Raw genomic sequence first — 21546 nt, forward strand, 5'->3', positions numbered from 1 at the left:
TCTATGGCGAATATACCACAGCTAAGTCCTTATGCACAACGCAGTGCGGAGTGCCTGGATACAGCCATTAGCTGTGGTGTGTGTGTGTGTGTATATAGGCCACCTACCACAAACCCCCTAGGTGCCTTATTGCTATTATAAACTGGTTACCAACGGAATTAGAACGGTCTGATATACCACGGCTTTCAGCCAATCAGCATTCAGGGCTCGAACCACCCGGTTTATAATAACCAATACGGCGCTTGCTCTCTGGCTCATATTCACTAGGCTCAAAATGAACGGGCCAAACGGGGAGGGGCTAGCCGAACTTGTCCAATAAGAAATGCTTGTTTTAGTTTTCTGCTGCAAAAAAATTGCTACGCTGGGCACTAATAAATACAACCCCGTCCTTGTCCAGGAGACTCCCTGTCGTCGCTGCAGAAGGCAGTGGAGGTCAAGGAGTCTAGTCGGCAGCAGCTGAGAGAACAGCTAGACACCGTGGAGAGAGAGACCCGCTCCAAGCTGCTGGAGATAGACGCCTTCAACACCCAGCTCACGGTACTACTACTCACTAACCACTCCTTTTCCTAGGTTACAGACCAGGGCCCGCTTTTTAAGGCTAAGTTCATCGTTAGAACCTTCGTAGGAGCATCGTTAAATCTCTGACCTGTTTCTCAAAACCATTGCCATTAAAGTTTTACTTGAAAAACGCTCGTTATTTACCGACTGCCCCAGACCACTCATAGAACAGCACAGTGCATTGTGAGATGCTTTTTGTACCCTTCTGCGTCACTTTATACAAAGAATATCTCCAGTGCACATGGAATCAAGATGTTGATCTGTCACTCTGTGACCGCAGCTAACTTCAGAAGGAAGTCGACTATAAATAGAAAGTTGTCCGTTTTTTTCAATTGTTACAAACAAGCGAAGGGGAAAAAATGCTTTGTATGAACACCGAGATGACTGCCTATATTTCAATCATAAGCTATTGAAATCAATTTCATGTTCAATCAAGAAGTTATATTTTGCAATGCTAATGTCTATAATTTGTCTCAATATATTTCATGCTGTGTGACATGTGCGCAATGATGTACTAAATCTGTGATTTAGTGCATTATGATAGGGTTGACATTAGAATAAACAGCCTCAATATTTGCAGCCGTATAGGTGATGATATCTCTCTAGGTGCAGATCTGTTGTCAGTATTGTGGAATAATTCTAATGCTAAAATAAGATTTGAAAGGAGAAAGCTGATCCGAGAGCAGCGCTGACTTTCTTTCGAATCTATCAGTATCGACACGTGCTCCAACGACGCACTTATGAACATTCTCTGTGCGTGGTGTTTTGGGAAAAGCATGTGACACCTTCAGCCATTTTTTTTTTTTATAGGAACGATGCCTCGTTGAAACATATGGAAGCTTAAGTTCCATCGCTATCGGGAAACCCGGCCCTGGTCTCTCCAACCCTGTTCCTGGAGAGCTATCCTCCTGTAGGTTTTCGCTCTAACCCCAGTTGTGACTAGCCTGATTCAGCTTATCAACCAGCTAATTATTAGAAGCTGGTGCTCTAGATTAGGGTTGGAGTTAAAACCTACAGGATGGTAGCTGTCCAGGAACAGGGTTAGAGTGCCCTGTCCCTGTCTCCTGTTCCCAGAGGATAGACCTATCCCACAGAGCACAGACAAGAAGTGACCGACAACTGGCTACAGTTCTTCTCATAGGGGCGAATCCAGCTACCACATAAGTCGAATTTTCACCATGCATTGATTTGAATAAGAGACCAAATGAAAATCTGACTTAATAAATGGAAGATAGGATTTGCCCCATGTGCTCAGTTTAACAGTTGATAGTGGACAACTTTAAAACACTGACTTCCAGAACTTTCTTTCTGCCTAACGATACCTATGCATCTCTTTTGTGTGTGTGTGTGTGTGTGTGTGTTGGGGCACCAAGACTGTCAGAGGGCTTGATGATGTGTCTGATGATCCCCTTTTTTAATTTCAATGTGATCTCAGTACTTTAGTCCTGTACAACCAAAACTTGAATTGCTCCACGTACCACATCAGGCCCCCAGCGTTTCAGATATACAGCACAGTGCATTCCGCTTATAGTGAATGCGGTCATATAAATGTTATAGTGATCCATTTGCCATGTGTGAATGTGATCACTACATGCGGAGTGCACTGTAGTGGAGTAGGGTGAAATTGCCTGTAGACACTGATCTTGGGTCAGTTTTGGATTTGGGGAAGGGGAGCTGATCCTAGGTCCGTACCTAGGGGGAAACGTGGGGGTTTACACTGTTGTTCTCTCACTGTATCTGACTGTTGCTCACTCTGTCGCCCCGCCCGCCATCCACCCTGACACCCCCGTCTGGTCCGTGTGGCTTGGCTGACCTTTTCCCCGTGCCCTCTGACCTCTGCCCACGCCCTCGCCTGTCCGTCCAGTCTCTGGCTGCGTTCTATCAGGGCCATACTGCCCGGATAGAGGGCCTCCGTCTGGAGCTGCTGCTGGAGGAGCAGAGGGGGCGACAGGTAGTCCACTCACCAGCACTGCTGCCCGCCGCAGGACACTCTAGAGTAGTGCACCCCTCTGGAGAATAATAACCAATCAGAATAACTGTGTGCTGTTACTAAGCAGATTTGAAACCCAATGGTAAAGAAGGAAGCTGCCTCACTAACTGATGAAGAAAGTTAGACCCATGTCACACTACAGGGCCAACCGGAACTGTACTGGGCTGGCTCAATTTCACATTGCCCTTTTCAAAACACGGTTCCAGCAACTATGGTGGATGTGTAACCAGGCCTAGTGCAGTACGGTTCTGCTCAGCTGGGCTCAGTAATGTGATGGGTATATTAGGCTCACCCTGTGTCTGTGCCTGTGGTAGGCTGTGCTGTTTCCGAGCAGTGTGGCCCTCTTCCCCACAACATCCTGTGGGCTCAACCTGGGGAATCAGAAATGGTTAAGCTGTATGTGGGTTGCTATGGTTTGACGTCGGACACAGCCACATGGGGCTGTTGGGCCACCTAACTCAAGGCGCCAGGTCAGGGCTAGGGGTTGAGTCTGATCTGGATGTATACCTGGATCGTGTTCATTAAGGACAACGCAATGGAAAACAAACATGTGCTTTCCTTATTGGGCAGGTAGTCCCTCCCTTTTTCAGTCTGTTTCTTTCTGTTTGGTGCCTAATGAACACAACCTTGTTGTTGACCTCAGTGGCACTGCTGCTGTTCTATCTGACCCTTGACCTTGGGGTCCCTGTGTGTCTCTTTTCAGTCCGAGGGGGGCTCGGTGGACCAGATGCTGCTGGACTGTCTCTCGGCCCTCCTGGCCTGTTTGCAGCGTATAGACGTCTACCTGCAGGTGTCCCTACTGCCTCCCCCTCCTCCTCCTCCTCTTCCTCCACGCCCTTCCCCCCGCGCTCCCCCACCCCAACCCCCTTACCACTCCTCTGCTTCCTTTGAAGGGCTGGTCAAAGCAAGCCATGCTGCCCTTCCGCTTGAGCGTCTTTAGCTTTAGCCTCGGTAGCCCTGCAGCGAGTTAATAAAAGCCAGCCGCTTCCCTCCTTTATCTGTCTTCTGGGTGGTGCTGGAGTATATCTCTCTCATTGCCTCCTCAACCCTGTAGTCTAGGCCCCAATAAAAACAATAGCATACTATTTAGTATACATTGCCAAGACCAAAGTCAATTGGGTCACACTAGGTAGTATGCAAGCGTATACTACCATTTTTATATTTTTCAGCTCCTTGAGCACTTGAGCTTTAAGTTGTCAGGCTTTGTAGTTTTGGTTACGGTGAGAGGGCAACATTTAACTATTTAGTATCCCCAAAAACTTTAAGACATACGTTTGTTGCGTTAGTTAACATCTGTAGAAAGCACAAAAACATTTCTCAAAAGACTCGTAAGGCACTCTGTCTTATTGGAAAGAAATGAAATGTCTTTGTTAAATTACATGGCAGGAGGACAAGATTAAAAACAGCACACTCGAACCGACGCTTTGCGGCTGTACACTCCTTCTACTGGGTGAGTGACCACTAGTGTTAGTGATGTATTTATTTAATAGTGAACTGCAGTGTACGGCCTACTATTTTGGGAGACCAAATCCATGCAGACATAGGCTGATTGAAGACTTGGTACAGTAAAGAAATATAGAACAGGCTAATGAACAGGGTAATGTCATTTATCAGTAGATTGAGGCGATATGAAAATGATCCTCAAATTGTTATTGTGAGACACTATTTAAAGAAATCTTCACAGTTGCTCAGTCAGTCGTGCATCTCTCACCATTTTAACCAAGTACTAAACCAATATCGCTTTCCTGAACGTACCTCACTCTCTCCAGCTCCATGTGTTGATGACACGCCAACTAAACATATGGGGGTGAAGCCTTTTGGTTGCATGGTGTTTCACAATGCATGGTTCAACACAATCTCAATCTATGAGACTGGTTAACTGAGGGCTGTGGTGTGTGTGCGGTGTGCCCTCTAACGCTGGACTACATTTACCCAGCAGTCACTCTGTCCAAATGGGCCATAGTAGTGGTCAGGACCAAATGTTCTCAAGCTAGTGTGGCCTTAGTGTTAATGTATCTATTCCTCGTTATCAGATATGGACATAAGATTATTCCTCTGCTCAATGAATATATCGTTTAAATTGCATTTTCATCTAATCTAAGACTGATTAATGATATTGATAGTAATTCATTCAGGAAAATCAAGTCCTCAGAACTTAATTCCCTGCTCAGACTGTATATTAAGACTTTCTTAACCCTTTTAGAGACGATGGGTTTGAATTACCCCTACCTATGATCCTTGTGAATTTCCCATTCAACTATTTTGACTGATCTCCATATCAATCTGTGTGCTTTTGAGAATCATAGTTTGGCTCAGATTTCTCCCAGAACCATGAATGTTCTTTGTGATTTGGTTGGTACCACTTGGCTTTAACCAGTAGTGTTTCCATTTGGTGCTCAAACCGGAGCAGAACGAAGTTTCCCCTGGATGCTGATCGTAGGTCAGTTTTGCATTTCCCGTACTAGGATTGGGGGCAATGAAGCTGATCCTAGATCTGTACCTAAGGGAAACTTCACCCCGGAGTGCTGAAACACTGCAATCTTCCAGTGGTGTCTGTGTTGCCGTAGTAACCCAGGGCTCGTTTAACCCTCCCTCAGTGGTTCATGTGCAGCGCTCGCCAGACTCCGAGAGCTGTCCAGCTCCCATGAACGCACTGTGGCGGCGGCCATGTTTTGTGCAAGACTGTCCGCCCCAAAAATCCAACCGACACCTACATTTCAGTAGTAGTAGTAGCCCAGCATTCATTGGAGAAAACACCGAGATGAGATTAAATAGAGGGAAGCAGTAGACTAAACACAGACTTTGCATCTGGTAACTGAGCCCGGCTGGGATCATAATGGCGCTTACAGGGCACAAAATGGCTGACGCCTCACTGTGATGTGAGTGTTGTGTTGAGTCCCGGCGACCCCCGCCCACACTTCCCCCTCACCGGTCCTCCTCTATCCCACGCTGCCTTGCAGGAGCTCCGAGAGATCCACAGCAAGCAGCAGAGGCAGAAGCAGAAGGATCACCTGGAGGGAGAAATCAACATCCACACCATCGCCCAGGAGAGGGCCAAGTCCGCCGAGCTCACAGACGGAAGGTGTGTGTGTGTGTGTGTGTGGACACCATATGTGTGAGCGAGCTGCTCCTATGTCCTCTCATTCTGTATGGGTTACGCGGATGCAGCCCCATCACTGTGATCCAGTCAGTTTAGAGGTAACCTCTTAACACCCCCTTTCCTCTCCCCAGGTTGTCTGCCACTGACGAGGGCCTGGCGTGGCGAGATGAGGGCACGGTGGAAGCCCCCACCCCGCCCCCCCAGCCCTGGATGAAGCGCGTGTGTGAGGAGGAGGGGCGCACTAAGAAGGACATCCAGGACAAACTAAACCAGCTCTTCATGCAGCAGCCTGAACCAGGGAAACTCATGAACCAGAGCCCATGGCCCACGGGCGGTACGTGTCAAATAACATGTATTACAAAGAAGTCTTGAAAGAGCATGCATACATTAGAACCTCAGATTTACAAAACCTCCGATTTCTGGACTGACCAGGGGCAATATCCAACTGGGACAATTAAATCACACAACCAAAATGTGTACTGTAGGTATCTGAATAAATTATTAGGAAATGCATGTAGATTCAATTCACACAATTCATATTTTCTGTGAAGTTTAATGCAGTTTTTAAGTAGTCTTGAGTATTTCAGTGTCCCGAATGACATCCATTCCAAACATTTTCAAATCTCAGAGGTCCTACTGTAGAAGTTCTAAGAACGTTTGGATGTGCCTGCTTCCGTGGGTCAGAGAGAAAGATGTGACCCTGTCCTGTGTTCCTCTCTCCCTTCCTCGTCTCCTCCTTGCAGACAAGATCCCGGTGACTGGGTTCAACCAGGACAAGGTCAAGGTGGTCTTCTACCGGGCGCTATACCCCTTTGATGCCCGCAGTCACGATGAGATCACCATCACCCCCGGAGACATTGTCATGGTGAGAGGCAAGCTGTCAATCACTCCTGCCAAGCACCATTTGTGTGTATGTTATGGAGGTTTATGTAAAGTGATTAATCTATATGAACCAAGGAGTGTGTGGTTGAGTGTAGAGGTCGACTGACTATGATTTTTCGACGCCGATAACGATTATTGGAGGACCAAAAAAAGCTGCTACCGATTAATCGGTGGATTTTATATATATTTGTAATAATGACAATTACAACAATACTGAATGAACAATGAACCCTTTTATTTTAACTTAATATAATACATAAATAAAATCTATTTAGTCTCAAATAATTAATGAAACATGTTCAATTTGGTTTAAATAATGCAAAAACAGTGTTGGAGAAGAAAGTAAAAGTGCAATATGTACCATGTAAAAAAGCTAACGTTTAAGTTCCTTGCTCAGAACATGAGAACATATGAAAGCTGGTGGTTCAATATTCCCAGTTCTTCGATATTCCCAGTTAAGGAGTTTTAGGTTGAAGTTATTATAGGAATTATGACGCGTCGACTATTTCTCTCTATACCATTTGTATTTCATATACCTTTGACTATTGGATGTTCTTATAGGCACTTTAGTATTGCCAGCCTAATCTCAGGAGCTGATAGGCTTGAAGTCCATAAACAGAGCTGTGCATCAAGCTTTGCTAAGAGCTGCTCGCAAATGCAGTAAAGTGCTATTTGAATGAATGCTTACGAGCCTGCTGCTGCCTGCCACCGCTCAGACTGCTCTATCAAATATCAGATCATAGACTTAATTATAATAAACACACAGAAATACGAGCCTTTGGTCATTAATATGGTCAAATCTGGAAACGATAATTTCGAAAACAAAACATTTATTATTTCAGTGAAATACGGAACCATTCCGTATTTTGTTGAACAGATGGTAACCCTAAGTCTAAATATTGCTGTTACATTGCACAACCTTCAATGTTATGTCATAATTATGTAAAATTCTGGCAAATTTATTACGGTCTTTGTTAGGAAGAAACACCGTTCGCAACGAGCCAGGTGGCCGAAACTGTTGAATATACCCTGACTCTGCATGCACTGAACGCAAGAGAAGGGACACAATTTCCCTAGTTAATACTGCCTGCTGACATGCATTTATTTTAACTAAATATTCATGTTTAAAAAAATATACGTCTGTGTAATGATTTTAACAAAGGCATTGATGTTTACGGTTAGGTACATTTGTGCAACGAATGTGCTTTTTTCGCGAATGCGCTTTTGTTAAATCACCCGTTTGGCGAAGTTGAATTAGGCTGTGATTCGATGATAAATTAACAGGCACCACATTGATTATATGCAACGCAGGACAAGCTAGTTAACCTAGTAATATCATCAACCATGTGTAGTTAACTAGTGATTATGTGAAGATTGATTTGTTTTTCATAAGATAAGTTTAATGCTAGCTAGCAACTTACCTTGGCTCCTTGCAGCCACAAGGTCCTTTTGATGCTGCACTCGCGTAACAGGTGGTCAGCCTGCCACTCAGTTTCCTCATGGATTATAATGTAATCGGCCATAATCGGCATCCAAAATGGCCAATTACCGATTTGTTATGAAAACTTGATATCAGCCCTAATTAATCGGTCGACCTCTAGTTGAGTGTGCTTGTCTGCCTACATGTGTGAGTATTAACTTTTGCCTCCTGACTCTCTCCCAACTTTGCTCACTCTACCTGAAGGTGAAAGGGGAGTGGGTAAGTGCAGGTCCACTGTCTAATCAGCTGCTCACTTGTGATCCCAACACCTGCTCTCATTGGTCCATCTCATGTGTCCATCTCAACTGCTGTTATCCCTTCATAAGCGCTTAAAGAATTTAATCTTTGGTTGCATGTTTGTGGTTATATATCCATTATATGGTCAGTATACTCGGAGGATACACACTTGTTCTCAAAGGGCATATGATTATACATCTATACAAGCGTGCCTCTACGTTTTATACTGGACAAAGCATCTTGTAAGCTGCAGAGAGTGAGACGATTATCCAGACACATTTGATCCCATTTCACCGAGTACTCCTTCATCAAAGCAGTCCCAAAGCCATCCACTGTCTTTCTTATCCTCTCAGCTTCTCTTCATGACCATCCGCATGCTTGGAAAGGAAGCGGTGATATTCAACTCGTCTTGTGAACGGCGAACATCCGTTCCAAAAGGGGCCCAACCACTCTGTCGTATGTTTTAAATAAGGAATAAAAACACATGGCTGGGCAACCCCAGTCCACAGGATTTATTGTAACCGCTCTTAATTGAATTTATCAATCTAATCCTGTGTTGGCTCGACAGTATCTTGGTCCAGACTACTCGCCTTGTCTGTCAGTCAGAGTTGGGGTCCATTCCATTTCAACTCAGTCAATTCAGGAATTTCCCCATTGCTTTTCAACAAAGCTTTTCAGTACATGTTCCTAATTTGAAATAGAATTGATCCTAACCCTGCTGTCAGCAATGAGCCTGTAGCTGGTTAAAGGAAAATGTCCAATGGATAGTGTGATCCCTGAGAACTGGGGTTGTGGGTTGTTCTTGGCATAGAAATATAATTACTAGAAGTTACTCAATATGGCCCACCCGGTCCACTCATCCCAGCATGACTTGAATGAGAATATCCGCTCTATTCATTTTAGTTATTTCCATAGTCTTCGTTGGCTCTGTAGTGCTATGATGGTGATCTGACCTTTGACCTTCAACCCCCAGGTGGACGAGTCCCAGACAGGTGAGCCAGGCTGGCTGGGTGGTGAGCTGAAGGGGAAGACGGGCTGGTTCCCTGCCAACTACGCAGAGAAGATCCCAGAATCCGAGGTTCCCATGAGCCTGCGGGCCAGTGCTGCCACCACGGGCGCCGCGCCCAAACTGGCCTCACGGCTCACACCCAGCACCGTCTCCAGCACACCCACGCCACCCAGCCAGCCAATGGCAACCCCTCCCCCGGCAACAGCTCCCCCTGCCCCCGGTCCCTGCCCTGGCCCTGGTCCCGCCTCTTCCTCGGCATCTAGTAACTGGGCAGATTTCAGCACCACGTGAGTGACAGCTCCAACCCTTCCTCTCACACAGCACTCAATACTATATAATGCAATACAAGTGTTTCAGTCATAGTCTTACCTACACCAAGTTATTAATTGAAGAGAAATCAGAGTTTGAGTTGGTAAACTGTGTGTGCCTCTCTCCGCTCAGGTGGCCGTCCACCAGCTCTGTGGAGAAGACTGAGACTGGAGAGGGCTGGGATGCTTGGCCCACCCAGCCGTCTCTCTCTGTGCCCAGTGCCGGGCCCGGGGGCCAGCTGCGCCAGCGCTCTGCCTTCACACCTGCCACCCTCACTGGCTCCTCTCCGTCTCCCGTCCTGGGACAGGTACAGTCGTTTTTAAAATGGGTATATATATTTTACCCTTTTATTTAAACAGGGAGTCACATTGAGACTGAGGTCTCTTTTACAAATGTGCCCTGCAACATACAAAAATGTAATTAAATACAAAGTACACGCATCAGTCAAATAATAGTAATAATAATAATACATTTGATTGTAACACTCAGTTTAGGTGACACTGAGGAGCACAGGAACATATCATAGCTACGGAACCCTGACCTGTTCACCGGACGTGCTTGTTGCACCCTCGACAACTACAATGATTATTATTATTTGACCATGCTGGTCATTTATGAACATTTTAACATCTTGACCATGTTCTGTTATAATATCCACCCGGCATAGCCAGAAGAGGACTGGCCACCCCTCATAACCTGGTTCCTCTCTAGGTTTCTTCCTAGGTTTTTGGCCTTTCTAGGGAGTTTTTCCTAGGGAGTTTTTCCTAGCCACCGTGCCTCTTTCACATGCATTGCTTGCTGTTTGGGGTTTTAGGCTGGGTTTCTGTACAGCACTTTGAGATTTCAGCTGATATACGAAGGGCTATATAAAGAAAATTTGATTTGATATCACCTAGGCCTAGCAGGAGAATGATATTGACTCTACCTAAAGCAGTGTGGTTGTACTGTCAATGAATGAAGAGCAGGACTTAGAAACAGCACATAGAGATTCTGTAATACTTCTCGTCCTTCTCTCACTATCTTTCTCACACTCTTCCACTCCCCATTTCTTTCTCTCTGTCTCTGTTTTCCCCCCCTCTCTCTTCCTCCATCTTTCAGGGGGAGAAGGTGGAGGGTTTGCAGGCCCAGGCTCTGTATCCATGGCGGGCCAAGAAGGACAACCACCTCAACTTCAACAAGAGCGACGTGATCACAGTGCTGGAGCAGCAGGACATGTGGTGGTTCGGCGAGGTGCAGGGCCAGCGGGGCTGGTTCCCCAAGTCCTACGTCAAGCTCATCTCTGGCCCCGTACGCAAGTCCATGAGGTGAGGAGAATGAGGATGAAACTGTCCCTCCCCATAGTCACATTTATCAATTGTGTGTGTGTGTGTGTGTGTGTGTGTGTGTGTGTGTGTGTGTGTGTGTAATAATAATATAGAATATTATTAATCTAAACAATTATTTATAGTCATGTATTTTTATTCGACCCTTAGGGCAGACAAAATTGATTCACTGTTTAACGGATTTTCCCCCCAGAAAAGTGAGGCGAGCGAGCAAAAAACAAAACATTCAGTGTATAAGGAATAACAGTATTTTACCACATTATATGGACATGAACAATAGGAGAAATATTCAATTTGACTGTTTTTCAGATTATTATTATTAATACACAAATTAACATTATTTACATAAGATGTATAATAGAATGCAATATTCTATCATATTGGAAAAAAAAGTAATGTATGAATGTATTGTCAGTTCATTAATCTACATAAATCAAATTTTATTGGTCACATACGTGATTAGCAAATGTTATTCCGGGTGTAGTGAAATGCTTGTGCTTCTAGCTCCGACGGTGCAGAAATATCTAAAAAGTAATATCTAACTTTTTTTTTTTTTTTTTTTTTACATTTACATTTAGTCATTTAGCAGACGCTCTTATCCAGAGCGACTTACAGTAGTGAATGCATACATTTCATACAATTTCATAATTTTTTTTTTTTTCCTGTGCTGGCCCCCCGTGGGAATCGAACCCACAACCCTGGTGTTGCAAACACCATGCTCTACCAACTGAGCTACAAATTACACAACATATACTCAATACACACATCTAAGTAGGAATTAAGACTATATACATATGGACGAGCGATGTCAGAGCGGAACGGACTAAGATACAGTAGAATAGTATAGAAAAACAGTATATACATATGAGATGAGTAATGCCAGAAATGTAAACATTAAGTGACTAAGATATGGTAGAATAGTATAGAATACAGTGTATATACATATGAGATGAGTAATGCAAGATATGTAAACAGTATTAAAGTGACTAGGGTTCCATTCCTTAAAGTGGCCAGTGATTCCCAGCCTCTAATGTGCTAGCGATGGCTGTTTAGCAGTCTGATGGCCTTGAGATAGAAGCTGTTTTTCAGTCTCTCAGTCCCAGCTTTGATGCACCTGTACTGACCTCACCTTCTGGATGATAGCGGGGTGAACAGACAGTGGCTCAGGTGGTTGATGTCCTTGATGATCTTTTTGGCCTTCCTGTGACAGCGGGTGCTGTAGGTGTCCTGGAGGGCGGGTAGTTTGCCACCGGTAATGCATGGCCAGACTGCACCTCCCGCAACCGCAAGGCTTTCCAGAGGGTGGTGCAGTCTGCCCAATGCATTATCACAGTTGCCGTACCAGGTGGTGATACAGCCCGAACAGGATGCTTTAAATTGTGCATCAGTAAAAATTTGTGAGGGTTTTAGGTAACAAGCCAAATTTCTTTAGCCTCCTGAGGTTGAAGAGGTGCTGTTACGCTGCCTTCACCACACTATCTGTGTGGGTGGTCCATTTCAGTTTGTCAGTGATGTGTACGCCGAGGAACTTGAAGATTTCCATCTCCACTGCGGTCCCGTCGATGAAGATAGGGGGGTGCACCCTCTGCGGTTTCCTGAAGTCCACGACCATCTCCTTTGTTTTGTTGACGTTGAGTGAGAGGTTGTTTTCCGGGCACCACACTCCCAGAGCCCTCACCTCCTCCCTGTAGGCTGTCTCATTGTTGTTGGTAATCAAGCCTACTACTATTGTGTCGTCTGCAAACTTGATGATTGAGTTGGAGGCGTGCTTGGCCACGCAGTCATGGGTGAACAGGGAGTACAGGAGGGGGCTGAGCACGCACCCTTGTGGGGCCCCAGTGTTGAGGATCAGCGGAGTGGAGGTGATGTTTCCTACCTTCACCAACTGGGGGCGGGCCCATCAGGCAGTCCAGGACCCAGTTGCACAGGGCGGGGTTCAGACCCAGGGCCTCAAGCTTAATGATGAGCTTGGAGGGTACTATGGTGTTGAATGCTGAGCTATAATCAATAAACAGCATTCTTACATAGGTATTCCTGTTGTCCAGATGGGATAGGGCAGAGTGATGGCGATTGCATCGTCTGTGGATCTATTGGGGCGGTAAGCAAATTGAAGTGGGTCTAGGGTGGCAGGTAAGGTGGAGGTGATATGATCCTTGACTAGTCTCTCAAATCACTTCATGATGACAGAGGTGAGTGCTACAGGGCGATAGTCATTTGGTTCAGTTACCTTTGCCTTCTTGGGTACAGGAACAATGGTGGCCATCTTGAAGCATGTGGGGACAGCAGACTGGGATAGGGAGATATTGAATACTTAATTGTATAGCCTAACAAATTCAAGAATGATTGACAATAAATAATTGTAATCAAGTTAAAGTATTGATGCATAATAATGAGTTCATTACCTGAATGCATCTCTATAGCCTAGGCATTAGGTCTAATCATATTTGTATGAATATTTTGCTATCATAGACTAGGCCTTGTAGAAAGAGGGTCAATCAAGTTCGGTCTGCCAAATGTAATGCAGCATTGGAAAAAAGACACCCAAAACATAAATCCAGACATAGAGTATAGCCTATCATCATCAAAATAAAAAATGTTGTTTATAACATGCGCAGTTGGAAGCATCAGTCTATATACAGTTGAAGTCTGAAAGTTTACATACACCTTAGCCAAATACATTTAAACTCAGTTTTTCACAATTCCTGACATTTAATCCTAGTAAAAAATGCCCTGTCTTAGGTCAGTTAGGATCACCACTTTATTTTAAGAATGTGAAATGTCAGAATAATAGTTGCGAGAATTATTTATTTCAGCTTTTATTTCTTTCATCACATTCCCAGTGGGTCAGAAGTTTACACACACTCAATTAGTATTTTGTAGCATTGCCTTTAAATTGTTTAACTCGGGTCAAACTTTTCGGGTGGCCTTCCACAAGCTTCCCACAATAAGTTGGGTACATTTTGGCCCATTCCTCCTGACAGAGCTGGTGTAACTGAGTCAGGTTTTTAGGCCTCCTTGCTCGCACACGCTTTTTCAGTTCTGCCCACAAATTTTCTATAGGATTGAGGTCAGGGCTTTGTGATGACCACTCCAATACCTTGACTTTTTTGTCCTTAAGCCATTTTGCCACGACTTTGGAAGTATGCTTGGGGTCATTTCTCCGTTTAGAAGACCCATTTGCGACCAAGCTTTAACTTCCTGACTGATGTCTTGAGATGTTGCTTCAATATATCCACATAATTTTCCTACCTCATGATGCCATCTATTTTGTGAAGTGCACCAGTCCCTCCTGCAGCAAAGCACCCCCACAACATGATGCTGCCACCCCCGTCTTTCACAGTTGGGATGGTGTTCTTCGGCTTGCAAGCCTCCCCCTTTTTCCTCCACACATGACAATGGTCATTATGGCCAAACAGTTATATTTTTGTTTCATCAGACCAGAGGACATTTCTCCAAAAAGCATGATCTTTGTCCCCATGTGCAGTTGCAAACCATAGTCTGGCTTTTCGGTTTTGGAGCAGTGGCTTCTTCCTTGCTGAGCGGCCTTTCAGGTTATGTCGATATAGGACTCGTTTTTTTTTTGTTTTTTTTTACTGTGGTATAGATACTTTTTTACCTGTTTCCTCCAACATCTTCACAAGGTCCTTTGCTGCTGTTCTGAGATTGATTTGCCCTTTTCGCACTAAAGTACGTTCATCTCTAGGAGACAGAATGCGTCTCCTTCCTGAGTGGTATGACTGTGAACATGATCTGAGGCTGTTTGGTCTGTTGGGCATCAACTTGGGAAAGACTCAAGGGAGAGCGGACAGTTCATTATAAACAAAGAGCCGCGTATATTGGCCAAAATTTAACACATCTGATTTATATATTTTTTGTGGTGTGGAGAAACGTGACACGGGGCATCCGTTAAACAGTAATTCAACTTTGTCCGGCCTTACCAACCAGGAAAGACGCTTGAGGTTAAAAACCTATTTTGCGTAGGTGACCTGGTCAGCAGGATAGATGCAGCAGGGCTGCTCAACCATCTTCCTGGACATCTACCGTCCTGTAGGTTTTCAGTCCAACCCTAAACGAGCATACCTGATTCCGCTAGTTAAGGTCTTGTTGAGCAACTAATAAGTAGAATCAAGTATGTTCAATTAGGGTTGGACTATAAGACGGTAGATCTCCAGGAAGAGGGTTGGGCAGCCCTGGACTACAGACTTCAGCCAACTTTAGAGTAAATCCCAACTACTATTGCTTGATATTGTCTAGGAGGGAGCAACATGGCTGCCATGGAATGATGTGACATCATTATGCTTTTTTATTGAAACCTCAATGACCAAGTTCTCTGTGTATGGCTTTAGTCCCTCCCCATCTAGAATGTATTGTTATATTTCCCACCGGCTTGGCTGTCTGAGTGAATGTTTGCCCTCTCTCTGGTGCAGCATTGAGTCTGGCTCGTCCGACAGCCCCCCAACCATGAAGAGACCCACCCCATCCCCTACCAAGACCATGGACCCAGGAGAAGGTGGGTGGTGGACCTAGAAACACACGCGCACACACACACAGCCCAGCATGCAGTTGGAATCCCTTGCGGTGAAACTGCCACGTCCGTTTGCAATATTACTTCAAACAATGAACGCTGTTTTTTTTCTCTGACATCATTGTATTTCATTGCACGTGCGATAGAACAGCAGAGTATGTACTACGATTGTTTTTTACCATGACGCTGGACGCGCATGTCCTTTTTGATAAGCTAAACAAAACAATAACAAATACGCCTGGGGCAACCAGTGGCACCGTTTCACCTATTGTGGATTTAGGCTTTAAATGACTCTTTCTCTCAGACGATGTTCCACACCATATATACAATATAAAACAGAACACTTACACCAGAGTTTACCATGGAACACCAGTATGTTCCTGTTACTCTACCCATTTAGATGACACTAAAAAAGTGTATAAACAGACCCTGTAGCTCAGATGTTGTGTTTTCCCAGAATACATAGCCATGTACACCTACGAGAGCAATGAGCAGGGCGACCTGACCTTCCAGCAGGGCGACGTCATCGTGGTCACCAAGAAGGAGGGCGACTGGTGGACCGGCGTGGTGTCAGGCAAGACGGGGGTATTCCCTTCCAACTACGTCAAACCCAAGGACTCTGAGGTAACTTTTAGAGGACACTTCTCACTCACACGTTTTGTCAAGTCTTTGTGTGGCGATTCGTAAACTCTGCGATGCAGTCCTGTTTGTCTGATCAGCTCTCCCAGTAAAACCAAAGTGCTCTCCTTTAAAAATAAATACAACTATTTGAGTTTTCTTTTTTTAGGTAGAAAAATATACTTTATACACGTTCCAAAGCGCGATCCTAACATTAGCGAACGTTCACGGTGAACATAAAACAAATGGAGTATGTTAGTTGGCTAACGTTTCACGAACTGTGTGCCTTGTTTAACTCCCAGTAAAACCAGAGCTCTCGGTCTTCCCTCTAGGGACTGGGACCCGCAGGGAAGACTGGAAGCCTGGGGAAGAAGCCCGAGATAGCCCAGGTCATCGCCCCATACACAGCCACGGGGGCCGAGCAGCTCACCCTGGCGCCCGGCCAGCTCATCCTCATCAGGAAGAAGAACCCGGGGGGCTGGTGGGAAGGGGAGCTGCAGGTTGGAGGACCATCTCTCAACACTACTCACCACAAACAACACTTATTTGAAATGTCGTAGTAGATGTTTAAATGCTAAGTTGTATTCATATGTGGACATAGATGTGCCAATAATTGTCTTAATATATAATACTAATATACAAGGTGATATGGTAATTTATACATAGACAGTGATGTAGAAATTACAATACAGTAATGTAGATTCATTGTCATCCACACATTTGCTTTAAAAACAAGTAAAAGGGACTGTTTCTAACTGTTAAAATTATTGCTCTGCCCCTGTGGCCTTTCCCATACTCACAAGTCCTCTCATTCGTCCAGGCCCGGGGAAAGAAGCGGCAGATTGGCTGGTTCCCGGCCAACTATGTGAAGCTCCTGAGCCCCAGCACCAGTAAGACCACACCCACAGAACCCACACCCCCCAAGCTGCCAATGCCCAGTGCAGGTAGGGGCCAGGAGCAGGGATCTGACGGGGGCCCGCCAGGGCCTTGGGGCCCCTCGACTCAACATATGACGGGTACTAACACTGTGTCTGTGCAGACATTCTCTGTGTATTTTCATGTTATAATGGCGTCCTTGATAATAGCGTTATTTCCTGTCATAATAACATTCTTTCAAGTTATAGTAACGTTCTTTACAAGAACATTCTTTCATGTTTTAATAACATTCTTGATAATTACATTATTTAGTATTATAATAATATTCTTTACAATAACATTCTGTCATATTATTAGTAACAGAGGACTGTGTTGTGAAGTGGGCCTAATATTAATAGTAGCATTTTAAGGTCCAGGAGTAGCCCCTAGCCCCTACACCCCTAGTCTCCTGTGTAGATCTGAAGGGATTGGATAGGTGTAATTAATTTGGTCATAGCTCTACCTTGCCCTCTGATAAGCTATACATACAATTTTCTCCATAGTAGCCTATATAATATCCATCCAATCCTATCAGATCCTAAACAAGAGTTTTTGGGGGTTTGTTCGACATTGCCGACTGATTGATCTACAAATCGTCTTTTTTGCATCATTTATATCGAACAATTATTAGATCAATCAGTCGGTAACAATTTACCCACAATGCATCACAGATTTGATCGAACACCGCCTTTTGTCCCTTTTCTTGTGGACGGGGCCCAGGTCTATTGTATGGCAGTCTGACTAACCCTTCACTTGTATCTGTATGTGTCTCCCCAGCAGTGTGTCAGGTGATTGGCATGTACGACTACATGGCGCAGAATGATGACGAGCTGCCCTTTGGGAAGGGCCAGATCATCAACGTGCTGAGCAGGGAGGACCCTGATTGGTGGAAAGGCGAGCTGAACGGTTCCGTGGGCCTCTTCCCCTCCAACTACGTCAAACTGACCACCGACACAGACCCCAGCCAACAATGTGAGTGCACACACTACTACTAAAGTCTCCCTCTCTGTCACACCCAGCAGTTTGAGTACATACTGCACCCTTCTCTCTCACACACACACACACACACTTACAACCCAACACGGGCCATAACGAGTACTGTGACTACATTCCTTCCTCTCTCTTACACACACACACACACACACACACACACACACACACACACACACACACACACACACACACAGTCACATACACACACTCACACACCAACACGGGTCATAACGAGTACTGTAATTACATTCCTTCCTCTCTCTTCCACACACACCCACACACACCGATGTGGACTCCTGCTTTGTATAGACGTGATCTTCTTGTATCCTCTCATTCTCTTCGATACCTAATTCATTTCAACTAAAACCCCTGGAAACCTCTGGAATCTAATCAAATGGGACAGTGTTTGACAAGGGTATAATCTGTAGGCAACTGATCATACTGATACCTATGGGCCCCCTCTTTGAAGACCTTTCAGATCATGTACCATCCTCGGTTGAATAGAGGTGTGTGTGTGTGTGTGTGTGTGTGTGTGTGTGTGTGTGTGTGTGTGTGTGTGTCTGTATGTACAGTCCTCACTAACATCTCCCTCAATGTCCTGTAGACGCCCCCTCCACATCCCTCATGCATACTGTACTGTGGTTAGACTCCACCTCATCTGTTATGCTGCACGCTGTGTGTCGTCTCGTGAACTCGTCCGCCACCGACGTCCATTTAGTTCTCCACGCTCGTGTATTTGCATATTTTTCTTTCTTTTGTTGTCTTGTTGGTTTGTTTCCGTTTTTTGGTTTGCGTTTTTTGCTTATGTGCTGTGTTCTCCTCCTCTTTCTAGGACTCATATGTTGCCCATTCCCACTCAGCCTTGAAAGTCCTCAAAGAGACCCACTATCCCCTAAACACTGCCCCCGCGGGATGATGGGAGATGCAGCCACCCCGATCATGTGACTGCCACATGATTACCACCTGGCCTTGTGGGCTAGAAGAGTCAAGCTGCAGAGAGCAGGCCGTTACCTCCTTATATTCGAACTGTTAGACGCACTCGCCAAAATTGCCAAGCAGCTTCCTTATCCTACACCGTTTATTCTTTAAACAATTTACTTAAACAAATTAAACAGTTATTATTAATCGAAACATTTCAATGTTTTTTTTAGGAAATTGAAAAAAATAACTACTTGAAGTGGTCATATGAATGGGAGACTGGATAGTGGGTCCTTTTGTGGCTTTCTGTGAACTCAGATTTTTTGGGGTAGATTTAGACATTCTGCATTTTTTTTATCACCGCACCATGGATTTGGTCTATTTATTTTTTTTACTAATGAGTCCCCTCCCTTACTAACCCCTCCCCCATCCAACCCGCAGCTCCACAGAAAGACCCACTATTCATGACACACCGCATCAGACGGGCCCCACCAAACAACCAGGGCCTGGCCCGAAAGACAACCCCAAGCCCCTTACCCCTTGCCCAAAGTCCTTCAGTTTGCAGATCTGAAGGAAACGGGATCGGTTGTAACCACATTGCTTATGTCTTACAGATCTGCACAAACCGAAGGGTTAGGGGAATGGGTGGTTGGTTGGTTGTACGACTGGGCCCGGGATTGGTTCATCATGAGCAACCTGTCTAATGGACTAGTCTAGGGGTTCAAAGGTCACCGAAACACACATGGGTCACGTTATAGGATGGAGGGAGAGCTTATTACATTTACTGTAGCTTACATCCAGACCACCCCTGCCCCAAAGCCAGCTCATACAGTGGACAGAGAAGCTGTCTGTCAAACCTATGGCCGGGACTGAACCTCTCCATTTATCCACTCACATCTAGCTGTGTTTTTTTTATGTTCATACTAAATGTTCTTTGGATGAATCTTGTTGTTTGGAGGTGCTGGGGTGTTTACTTTGTGCTGTAGCATTGTGTGAAACGGGGTTATGATCGACGCAAACCAAATAATGCACAGCCGCCTCAAGTGGAGAGGGGATGGTACACACACAGTATGCACAGACTTGTAATTGTGTGATTTGAATGGCACAAGTCAATTCTTGTCTCCTCAGAACTATGTATTATTCAGAGTAGATGGGGTGTTTTGTATTCATGAGTTTGTTTACATGTTTTCTCCTAGATTTGTCAATTGAAGTGTAATTGCTACACAAGTTGGACAACTCTATATCCCCAGTCACTATACCATGACAGTCTATTTTTTATAAATGAATGCAATTATAATGCATAGTGTTTTAAATATATATGGTTATGTAGTATTGTATTTTTTTCCCCCTTCCCTCCTGAAGTTATTTTTACCGGTTTATCCAGTTGCCGTCCGTAAAAATCTGAAGCAACATGTCCATTTAGTTTGACCTTTTACGCTGTTATTTTGTCAAGAAAATCCTATTGAAAAGAACTGTGATTCAGCTGAATATGAACATGCTAACTATGAAAAGAATACCCGTCCTGATAATAGCTTTTTAACAACGTTTACATATGAAAACTAAGAAAAACTAAGACTATTTTTTTGTAGTCAATGTAATACCATGTAATACCATGTCAGTGGAATACCATGTTCTAAGGCTATATAGCCAATGGCCTTAAACTGTTATTCTTCTCAAACAAAAGGAAAAAGCATGGCATCATCCATTCAAAGCAATATACACACACAGTAGTATTGTACTGGTACCATATCAATCTTGTTTGCATTTGTCACAACAGTATTGTAATTTTATTGTTATTCTAAAACACAAAGATGGAATTCCTGTATGCAGCCTTTTTTATATAACCGTTTGGTTCCTATTGGTTCCACTATATGACAGTATTGTTGTTTGCTGCTTTATGATTGGTTTGTTGGACTTTCCAATGTGTCTTTTGAGACCCATCAGTTTCAAGGAGGTTTGTACTCCGTTACTGACTCGGGTTTGAGAAGCACAAAAAAATTCTAACTACTCATACGGTATATACAATACTCTGACTATAAACTGAATTGCTTCTGGTCTGTTATGAATCAACAACAAATCCAAAATGTAATTGTTACATTTGGTTCCTGAAGCATTTTATCAGAAATGAATGTACAAATTGAAAAATGTATCCAAACAAGTCAGCTTTAATAAAAAAAAGTGTCATGCCGTCTTTAATATAGAAAATGACATGTATAATGATTAAAAAAGCTCAATGGCAACGGTGGACTTGTGTTTTTTTATTTACTGATTTTAAAAATCAAAAGGTTTGTTTACTTGAGCAAGAGACCTACCACCATTTATTTTCAAAGCATGTTTGCTTTAAGACGTTTTTAATTTAAAAAAATATTCCTTTTGTAGATAACTCTGGAAAAATGTCAATTATAAGGGTCTAAAGAATTATACTTTCAACTTGTTTTATTTTTATGTATGATGTTTGGCTGGCTTTTGAAGGGAAGACCCTTTTACCCTACACCTTCTAAATATTTTTTTTAATTATATGTCCAGGGAAGTATTTTGTAGTGTATATTGTTTATTTCAATGACTTGTTCAGGTGTCAGTCTACATGCCTAGAACTCTGAAGACAGAAAGTCCAAAGGGCCAGCCATTGGCTTTCTGTGGAAGTTTGTTTGAGAGATGGGTCATTGAGATTGTGTTCTGATTGGCTGTTG

At 44.1% G+C, this 21546-nt stretch overlaps 1 protein-coding gene across 5 annotated transcripts in view; it reads left to right on the forward strand.

Annotated features, from left to right (window-relative positions):
• Nucleotides 1-21546, forward strand: part of itsn1 (intersectin 1 (SH3 domain protein)) — a 64491-nt gene that overhangs the window by 35063 nt on the left and 7882 nt on the right. For 3 of the 5 annotated variants that reach the window (XM_029740900.1, XM_029740902.1, XM_029740901.1), the window contains 13 exons: nucleotides 398-537; nucleotides 5509-5630; nucleotides 5780-5982; nucleotides 6392-6513; nucleotides 8215-8229; nucleotides 9221-9543; nucleotides 9698-9872; nucleotides 10664-10869; nucleotides 15315-15397; nucleotides 15870-16036; nucleotides 16363-16530; nucleotides 16851-17046; nucleotides 17723-17917. In XM_029740900.1, coding sequence (XP_029596760.1) covers nucleotides 398-537; nucleotides 5509-5630; nucleotides 5780-5982; nucleotides 6392-6513; nucleotides 8215-8229; nucleotides 9221-9543; nucleotides 9698-9872; nucleotides 10664-10869; nucleotides 15315-15397; nucleotides 15870-16036; nucleotides 16363-16530; nucleotides 16851-17046; nucleotides 17723-17917 — 2115 coding nt within the window. Of the gene's footprint in view, nucleotides 1-397; nucleotides 538-5508; nucleotides 5631-5779; nucleotides 5983-6391; nucleotides 6514-8214; nucleotides 8230-9220; nucleotides 9544-9697; nucleotides 9873-10663; nucleotides 10870-15314; nucleotides 15398-15869; nucleotides 16037-16362; nucleotides 16531-16850; nucleotides 17047-17722; nucleotides 17918-18770; nucleotides 21097-21546 lie in introns of those variants that run through there. The other 2 variants (XM_029740904.1, XM_029740903.1) reach the window with 2 other exon arrangements.

This window comes from Salmo trutta, chromosome 39 (genome assembly GCF_901001165.1).
Source record: "Salmo trutta chromosome 39, fSalTru1.1, whole genome shotgun sequence".
Lineage (NCBI taxonomy): Eukaryota > Metazoa > Chordata > Actinopteri > Salmoniformes > Salmonidae > Salmo > Salmo trutta.